This window comes from Piliocolobus tephrosceles, chromosome 18 (assembly GCF_002776525.5).
Source record: "Piliocolobus tephrosceles isolate RC106 chromosome 18, ASM277652v3, whole genome shotgun sequence".
NCBI classification, from domain to species: Eukaryota; Metazoa; Chordata; class Mammalia; order Primates; family Cercopithecidae; genus Piliocolobus; species Piliocolobus tephrosceles.
In genome coordinates, this window is record NC_045451.1 from 70,494,455 (window position 1) to 70,504,605 (window position 10,151).

The 10,151-nt window shown below is 37.6% G+C and overlaps 1 protein-coding gene across 2 annotated transcripts in view; it reads left to right on the forward strand.

Moving 5' to 3' along the window:
• VAPA (VAMP associated protein A) overlaps window positions 1-5,271 on the forward strand; it is a 41,982-nt gene extending 36,711 nt beyond the window's left edge. The window contains exon 6 of one of the 2 annotated variants that reach the window (XM_023228377.2): window positions 2,609-3,383. In XM_023228377.2, coding sequence (XP_023084145.1) covers window positions 2,609-2,767 — 159 coding nt within the window. In that variant the 3' untranslated portion in view covers window positions 2,768-3,383. Of the gene's footprint in view, window positions 1-2,608 lie in introns of both variants that reach the window. The other variant, XM_023228376.2, reaches the window with a different exon arrangement.
• Window positions 5,272-10,151: the final 4,880 nt, after the last annotated feature.

Here is a 10,151-nt window from a genome sequence, read left to right on the forward strand (position 1 = left end):
CCTTTCTCCCTCTAGTGGGCAGTAATTTCCTTGGGGGCAAGGGCGGGGTTTCACTTCTCTCTGCATTCACCGTGCATGCGGGTAGTCGTCATATATTTGATAGAATAAATGGATGGTGAAGGAGGACTGATTTGAATATGTGTGAAATTTATGAATAATACTTGTCTTTGACAAGTAATTGTTTCAGGACCTGAATACCTGTACGTTGCTCTTTAGGCTTTGTCTGAAGCTCTTTGCAGCAACGTAGATGATACAAAAATATATGTAACTAAAATAAGCTAAATGATTGGAGTTATTTGATTATTCCTTTTGTTAGGTGTATATAGGAACTACACTCTGAATTAAAGGCACTGTATCTTAAGTCGGTCTGTGAACTCCTTTGCTGAAATGCTTTTTAAAGTGAATTTTTGTGTCTCTTCATGTTTGATACTTCATAGAACCCCCTTGAGGGGTACCCCTCTGCTTCCAAGCACTTGTCTGGATAGCGGGAAGAATATCTTTATTTCACACCTACACACCATGGATCTTTTAAAGGATTTTGTTGGTTACTTTCACTTGATCTGCCATGACTTCCATAGCTCTGTTCTTTGATAAAGATGTGCTCCTTGGGTGCTCAATAGCTTTCTTTCAAAAGCCACTGTTTACCTCTGGCAGGGAGGGGAGAAGTGTGAACAGTAGGAATGTCAGGTGGGGCAGGACTGGAAAATAGAAAGAGTGAACCAGGGAAGTGAGAGAGACTTTATTCCTGGTTTCTGCTCTTTGTATGCTAATGTTCTGTATGAGATTTTATTTGAGAGATGATTCTGCTGTTGGAAAAGTAAAACAAAAAAGCTGTGCTGGGCACGGTGGCTCACACCTGTAATCCCAGCACTTTGGGAGTCCGAGGCGTGTGGATCACCTGTCAGGAGTTTGAAACCAGCCTGGCCAACGTGATGAAACCCCGTCTCTATTAAAAATACAAAAATTATCCGGGTGTGGTGGCGGGTGCCTGTAATCCCAGCCACTTGGGAGGCTGAGGCAGGAGAATCACTTGAACCTGGGAGGCAGAGGTTTCAGTGAGCGAGATCACACTGTTGCACTCCTGTCTGGGCAGTAAGAGCAGATCTCAAAAAACAAAACAAAAACCTTAAGACCCACTGGCTTACAGAATTTCAGACCCTTTAGCATTTTATACACAGTCCCATCATCATTTTTTGCCATGTTAACTTTCTTGCTCCTGTCTGTTCACTATCCCTTTTAATTCCTCCAGCCCTGTGGTTCTTAATTCACACTGCATGTGAATCACCTAGTGAGCTTTAAAAAGTTACAGTTTACCAGGCCCTCCCCAGACCTAATGAATCAGAATCACAGGAGCATTAAAAGTTCTGTAGTTGTTTGTGATGTGTAGCTGAAACGGAGAATTACTACTGTTTTTATATAGGACTAATTAGCATGAGCCCAAAAAAACCCAACTCCAGAAAATCCAGTAATGCAAGTAAAACTGTGCCATTAGGTGTACTCTTTTAGTTAGTCTTTATTTATAAGCACAATAAAAGAATCATGGGAGAAAATATTGCCTTGTACTGAAAAAAGTAAAAAACTGTCCTGTCATTCATCAGATTGGGTAACAGACACAGATAAAGACAACTGCAGAGTTAACAGGTATTAGTATTTTTCCCAAGGTTCGCATTGCACACAGTGTCGTAACAACCTCCTGCTTGGAGTGACTTCTGCTTTCTTCTGAGAAACCTTGTCCTCTAAGGACATGGTGCTGTGTGAAGCCGTGTCAGCAAGGTTGAAGCAGCCCACTCTTGACTGGAGGATCTGTCATTTTGACACAGAGAAACATCCTCAGTTTCCATTCCAGGTGCAGAGCTTCCGATAAGGGTTTCCGACGCACATTTCTCATCTAAATTTGTAGTTTCTGAAGAAACAATATTCTTTCTCTGCTTTGCAGTCCAGAGCTGGTGCTGTCCCTTTACACACAGCCCTCTGGTTTGCTTTGAGCGTGTGAAAACACTGTTCCTTAAATTTCACGCTAAACCGTTTCCTTCTCCCAAAATTCTGTGATAACCATATCTCTGTTTTCGGCAAGAATACCCTCTTGTGCCTCTACTGTTTCGGTTCCTTAGTTGCAGTGGGTCAGTAAACCCAACTGGCAGACTACGGGTCTGGTAGTTTTTGGCTGATTGGGCTAGGACAGATGTAACTGAAATAAATACGATGGGCCGCCTTGGAAGTACTCTTCTTTAATTATGTTTTTAGTGGGATTAAAATAAAAGGTAAATATAGCCATATCTGACTTTTATTTTTTAGGAATACATTTCTCAGCTCCACTTTTAAAAAATCAGTGTTATTGAGGTATAATTTATATCCCATGGAGACACCCGCTGTGAGTGTACAATTCACTGAAATGTAGAACTTTATACCTGTCACTGTAGTTCAGTTTTAGAATGTCCATCGCCCCCGGAAAGTTTCCTCATGTGGTTAGCAGTTCATCCCTGTTTCTGTCCCCAGCCATAGGCAACCACTAGTCTACTTTCCGTCCCTATAGATTTTTAGCTCCAGTAGTCTCGTTAGTATGCTTGTTTTTAAAAACCTCTTTTGTGTGTGTGTGTTTTTTTCCTAGGATGAAGGTTTAAGGCTCAGAAAGGTAGCACATTCGGATAAACCTGGATCAACCTCAACTGCATCCTTCAGAGATAATGTCACCAGTCCTCTTCCTTCACTTCTTGTTGTAATTGCAGCCATTTTCATTGGATTCTTTCTAGGGAAATTCATCTTGTAGAGTGAAGCATGCAGAGTGCTATTTCTTTTTTTTTTTTTTCTCTTGACCAGAAAAAGATTTGTTTACCTACCATTTCATTGGTAGTATGGCCCGCGGTGACCATTTTTTTGTGTGTACAGCGTCATATAGGCTTTGCCTTTAATGATCTCTTACGGTTAGAAAACACAATAAAAACAAACTGTTCGGCTACTGGACAAATTGTATATTACCAGATCATCACTAGCAGATGTCAGTTGCACATTCAGTCCTTTATGAAATTCATAAATAAAGAATTGTTCTTTCTTTGTGGTTTTAATAAGAGTTCGAGAATTGTTCAGAGTCTTGTAAATGTTATTTTAATAATCCCTTTAAATTTTATCTGTTGCTGTTACCTCTTGAAATATGATTTATTTAGATTGCTAATCCCACTCATTCAGGAAATGCCAAGAGGTATTCCTTGGGGAAATGGTGCCTCTTACAGTGTAAATTTTTCCTCCTTTACCTTTGCTAATATCATGGCAGAATTTTTCTTATCCCTTGTGAGGCAGTTGTTGACTTGAGTTTTTCATCCTTACAATCCTGTCCCATGGTATTTAACATAAAAAAAATAAAACTGTTAACAGATTCTTGCTCGATAGCTTGTTTGTGTCTGTCATGTTATTAGAGGGGAGTCCACTATATATGGTCACTTGAAATTATGATGCAAAGGTTTCTCTTGCATTGAAACCCTCTCGGATATTACAGTATTTTTAATTGAAAGTCCTAATTCTGTTAAGGAAAGGAGTTGATTAAATTTTAAGGTACTGCTGGTATTTTGGGAGATTATAACCAGTTTGTTTTCAAGATAATAGAAAGTAAGGTCATGAGAACAGAAGTTTCGTGATGTCAGTGAGTTGACGTGTACAACGTGGCTGTGCTCCATGTGAGTTTTACCCCATTCTTCAGTTCTGAGAGTATGTTCTCAAGGAAGATTTAACTCTCCTTGGTTTTAAAGTACTTTTTAACCAGCCTAGTAAGTCTTACTACTTCTCGTAATATTTCATAATAGTTAAAAGTAGGTGTTTTTGCCTGCCCAATTTGACACTCAAAATAATGTTCATTATGGAAGTTTGGTAGTACTGAGCAAGCCTGTGGAATTTTCTTTATGGAAAATGATTTTGTCCTTTGCAGATGTTAACCATGTGAAACACATTTTCAGTAGAAGTATGCGTTTCAGGGTCTGATATTTCCTGCACTTAGGTTTGTCCTGTGTCTTCATGTATTCTTACTAGGATAGAAAATGTTGGAATCAGAAAATAGATCCAGTTTTTAGCTACATACAGTCTAGTACAGGTGATTTTTTTATTCTTAAACATAGGTGTTATTTTTTTAAAAGACGCGCTCTACCTGAAAAGGAAATTGGATTTTAGAACTGGATGTGGTGAAGTATTTTAGGCCCAGATCTGTGTACACATTTTACAGAAGAGTGAAGTATTCTGAAGTATTTTGGTTGCCTTTTCATTTCAGCTGTGTTTTGAATTTGTCAGATGATACATATATTGTGTTATTGTGTGCTGTGGTATCTTTTATAAAACCTGTTGCTTGTGTGCAAGTTGCTAAAAAGAAACACAAGTAATGCCTATCCGTTACTAGCATGCTATGCTGCAGATAATATTTCCATTGCTATATGCTTTACTGTTTTTGTAAAAATCCCCCCCTTCCCTTTTCTGGTAACTGGAAAAGCATGCTAAAAATAGTCTTGTATTTTCACCCCATAAATGAAGAATCAGTAATTCCTTGGCTTAAAGCTCTTATGTAATCAGTATTATTGGTGATAAATATCAAGTTTGGTATCTCATAGCTATCTTTTTTTTAAAGAAATGAAGTTCTTGAAAAGTTAGCCAAATCCCGTTTTATGGGAATGCTCCTTAGAATTCATTTTGTTCAGTCGCTTTGTTTTAAAGTTGAGAAATCTGAGGCCTTATGAAGGTTAAGAGAACTTTCCCCATGTCTCACAGGTAGGTAGAGGCAGAGCTGGAACTAGAAATCTGTTCTGTTGACTCGAGCTCAGTGTCTTTTCTGGTAACTTGAAAATTGTCTTAGTTTGAGAGATGGCTGAAATAATGAACATAAAATGCTATTTATAATAACAAGTATATGTGAAATTTCCTATTGTAAGACTACTGCCAGCTTACTGTTGAATAGTTTGGTTATATAGTGTTCAGGCTAGACATGCTTCCCACATTGGTAATAAATAAACATTACAAAATACAATGTATTTTTAGGTAGGCATTTTTTAAAATGCATTATGCCATGGTTGCTTTTGAGATAGATTGTAGTCTGGGTAGCATCTTTGAAATGTATGTGGGCTTAACTTGTTCATATCAGGAGATGCTCTGATTGTATAGGTGAGACTCTGTTTCTGTTATTTTTAATTGCTGTATGAAATGTGATCAGATTATTTTACTACCAACAGTTATAGTTTGAAACTGTATTAATTGACTGATAATATGATAATACAGAGATTAAATTGTCTTCATTCCTTACATGTTTAGAAGTTTTTGCTTTGTCTACCTGCTTACTTGTATATGTAAGCATGAGGGAAATACACTGTTGCTAATACTGAAATTACAGTCAAGTAACTAAGGCCTTAAGTTCATATGTGACACTGAATGCACTAGCTTCCTTCGTTCTATAACTAACGTACCTTAACTTCCCTCATTCTTGTATTTACAAGAAACTAAGAAGTTACATTCTGAGTGTGTGGTATGTTCCCTTAAAAAAAAAGGGTGACGCTTGGAAGAAAAATGTATGAAATTCAGAAATTCCGATCAAAGAAAGGTAATTTTCTGTCTCTCTTTTCTTTCTTTCTTTCTTTCTTTCTTTCTTTCTTTCTTTCTTTTTTTTTTTTTTTTGAGACAGAGTCTTGCTTTGTTGCCCAGGCTGGAGTGCAGTGGTGCGATCTCACCTCACTGCAGCTTCTGTCTCCTGGGTTCGAGTGATTCTCATGGCTCAGCCTCCTGAGTAGCTAGGATTACAGGTGTGAGCCACCAAGCCCGGCTAACTTTTGTATTTCTAGTAGAGACAAGTGTTTCACCATATTGGCCAGGCTGGGCTCAAACTCCTGAATTCCGCCTGCCTCGGCCTCCCAAAGTGCTGGGATTATAGGTGTGAGCTGCCACACCCAGCCAAGAAAAATAATACTCTTAAATAGCTCAGATGTTCACCTAAAGTTGATATTATTTGGTATGGAAATTACTTTTGAACTGTAATCTTTCAGATTATACCACTTTGAAAACAAGTTTTAACAGTAAGGCAGAAATACAGTTCTTGAGGGTGTATTCCCCACTTGTGATCTTCTGCCACTTTAGAGACATTCAATTAATAGTTTTCCTAGAGCTTTGCGTATTCGCATTCACAGATTTTTAAAATTTCGCCTTTATTAGTGGGAAGGATCAATGCTTACCATTTGGAAAGACAAAGATCAGAAAGTAAATAAATTATCTTTATTTTCTAGCTTTAAAGGGAAATTAAACTATTCGTGAATAAACTGTTTAAAAATGTGAAGTGTCCTTTTCCTTTTCACAATACAAAAAAAAATTTCAACAGATTGTGATGGTTTGTGCATTTATATCCTGTTAAGCATTAATAGCTAATCACTGACTGGGACTTGCGTTCTGATGGCAGATAGTCTCTTGCTTAGTGAGATAGAGTTAACTGTTTTGTAGTAGGAAGTGAGAACAGCTGATTTTTCATTCCACATTTTGTAGCCCACTTTTGGTAGATTACAGCCATGCTTCGTTGAAGAAGCAGTGGCATCTTGGGAATGAATGCCCAGCCAGTCCTGGGTTAGTGCAAAGAAGTGTAAACATACATCACTAGGGAAAAAGAAAGTTTGTCTTCCCCTTCTGACACAGTGTGTGCACTTTAGGCAATTTTTGGAAAATATAAAAAATTCCAAATTCTGCCTTTCAGCAGCATCAATTGCTAGGAACATTTCATTCATTTCCCTATAATATTAATGTTCTTGAAGCATAATCACTAATTATAAGTTGTATCCTATTTTTTTCCAACTTAATTTCTGTGGTTTATTGAAAACCAAGTATAAATGTGACTGCAAAAGCATTTTGCTTTGTTTTTATAGTTACTTTCTTAAGGTTATGGACATTTTATAATGTAACACTTGATTGGCCTGGCCTCTTGACATTATTTCCCTTCTAGTTATGCATACCCTCCTATTGCCACATTTCTTGTTTTAAAACTCAGTTTCTTGTTGTCCAGTTGTTCCTATATGTAACACCCATCTTGAAAGAGAGTGTATAGGAAGCTATTCAGATAACTTTTGTAGTAGTGATATTCAACTATGGCAGCACATTAACTCATGTGATGAGCTTAGGAACATCTTGAATAGCACCCCCAGAGATACTGACCTAATTAGTCTGGGGTGGAGACCTGGCATGGTAGTTTTTTTCAGGCTCCAATCGTTGACCAGACAGTTGCTTTACATAGGCTTTTAAATGCCAAAGGAAGAGATGAAGTAGATTTAATTAAGACTTGACTTCAACAATACAGGGGAACTTAGAATACTTACTTTTCTTTAAATTGCAGGACTCACTGTTAGGTTTTGCTTAATACAAAAGTCTTGCTTGTCAAGTTAGGATTGCTGAAATACCACTAAAGATTTTTGACTTGTAAATAAATGAGCTGTCAGCGCCAAAAGGCGATTTGAGAAATGTTGTGGGCTTCAGTATTAATTGCCATTTTGCTGACACCCACCCACCTGAGAAATTCATTTTGTCCATCATGTATTTCTCAAAGCAAAAGGTGGTTTTCAAGTATAATGTCGTTTTCAACATGCTTATTACTTAGTTTTACGTCAGCTCATTCATCATCACTGATAACTTGTGGAATAGATACTTATCTCCATCCTATGGAATAGGGGAGACGAGTTCAGACAGGTTCAGTTTGCTCAAGTCTGCACAGCTGTAAGTAGCAGAGAAAGTGGGAATGGTCTGATCCTAGAGCCCATGCTCCTAACCATTGTAATCTACCATATGGAGGAAATAGCTTGTGTCCTGGTCCAAGTCAAATACTGACTCCTCACAAACAGTAAGTATGGCAATTTTGTGATGCCTTTGATTCCACTTTACAGGGACTACTGTTACTTGTGAAATGTCTCTAAGATTTTTGGTCTTAAGTTTTTGAAGACCGCTTTCCTCCTTTATCTCCCAGAGAATTGAGAAGAAATAAACTGCCCATTAACAATCTCAGTCCGTGAACAAAACCAACATGAGCATTCCTAAACAAGTGTGTTACTCTAAGAAGGCGGCTCTAGAATTTATGGAAATGGCTTATGTAACCTTCAAGACTGGAGAACAGAATGTGACTGGCCTTTTCTAATGGTCCTTTAAGATTTAATGATTATTTTAAAGCAGGCGTTTTATTTTTTATAATTGACTTTGTGGTCTGAATTCTTGATACTGTTTGTAATTTGACAAAGAACTAAAATTGTTATGTACTATAGGCACTTAAGAACCCTGAGGAAAAAATAATACAGTTGTGTGTGTGTGTGTGTGTGTGTGTGTGTATGTGAGAGAGGGTTACTAACGTGTAAGTTCCAAAAAAAAAAAAAAAGGGTTGAAATGGTAAGGAATTGGAATATTTTAGAGCAGTAAGAATTCCTAATCTTAGTACATGTCTTGTTTCAAGTAGAGATTTGTTAGGAATTACAATTGTGGGGAGCAAACTTTTTGTGCTATTTTAATCCAAAATGTATATTGTTAATTGTATATAATATGTAGATAAATATATGAGGGTATTAAGCTACTTTGAATTAAATTTAAGGATATATTTCACATGAAAACAAATATAAACTTTTGAGAATCAAAGTTTTGCAAAGTATTTCTTTGGGTGCTTTTGTGTACTTTGCCATTGAGCAAATTTTATGAAGTTATTGGGGTATTAAGATTTTCTTTTAAAAGTTAAATGTTTTAATCAAGTAAATTCTCATCTCTCCAAGGGAGACACGCTCTTGTACGTTGGGACCCCCATAGGATATCTCAGCTAGAGGAGTTTCCCTATGCATGTTTTAGGAAATTATGGAGATTGTACTTTCTGCGATGAAGGAAATGCCTTCAGAGCCTTAATTTTGAATTGGACCAAGTGGTTCCTTTGTAAGACAGATGGTGAGCAGAATGGGAATTTCAGGGAGAGGAGTATATTGGCATATGTACTCAAAGGCTCCCGACGTGAATGTTAAGGTGCTAGAAATTTGTGTTCATTGTTATAACATTTGCATCACAAGGTGATGGGGGGAGATAACAGCTACAATAGTATTTGCTTTCAGTAGTTAAGCCTGTCACATCTATGCATTTGAGGAAATTGTGCAAATATTTCCAACAAATAATGTTTACACTACTTAAATATGTAAACAGTTATTCCATCCAATACTTTGATGTCTAACTCCAAGACAGTACATTGGAGATACCAACAGCAAATGAGGTTTTACATTTTCATCATGTGTTTCCCGTACCACAGTAGTATGGAGATAAGGTGGCTGTAGAATAGTGTTTCCTTTTCTCTCTGCTTTTGTTTTCCTTAGGAAGTTTCCCCAGCTTTGACACACTATTTTTCCCTATTTGGTTTAGAGCCTAGATATGATTAAACTCACCTTGATGCCCTTCCCTGTCCACATTTCCATCTGTCAAACCACTAACCTGAAATTTGTGTCATTCTTGTGTTTTAATGTTTTGCTACATGTAATCAGGTTTATAGTGGATTTTGCATGTTTTAAAATGCCGCTTAGCTGTGTATCTTAGAATATTATTTGTCTAGCTTTACCTTCACCTAAAGTTTTTTAAACCCCCAAACTTCCACCTAAGTCCCTTGGGGTCTCTCATGCATTTTATTTACTAATATATTGTTTGCTCCTATGAGTAGCAGCTTGGACCCATTGTAGTGACTTTCTGTTGCTGCCAGGGCTGGAACTGAAATTAGGACACCAGCAAAGGCTGCTGAAACCTGTTGATGATTCCAGCAGTGCGGCCGCTGCCCGATGTTAGCACAGGGTCTGTTCATCAGTCTGGCACAGATGTAGCTGATACCCGACTGAACATCTCAACTCTTTCCTGAATCTCTCGTGGTGGTTTGTTCTAGGACTCAGACATCAAGTCTGGCCAGAAGACAGTTGCTGAGACAAATGTTGCCCTAAAAGTCACTTGCTACATGTGACTGTGTACATAGTCACACATAATTTTAGAAGAAAAATGAGTCTAGGGGAAGAGAGATGAGGTGCATAAGCACATATGTGTAATCTTGAGGCTACTTGCACATCCACACTATTTATGCATGTGCTGCAGAGTGTGTGTGTGTGTGGAAATGGAGAAATGACACAAAGTCAAATTTTTTCTGAAAATTCAAGATTCGG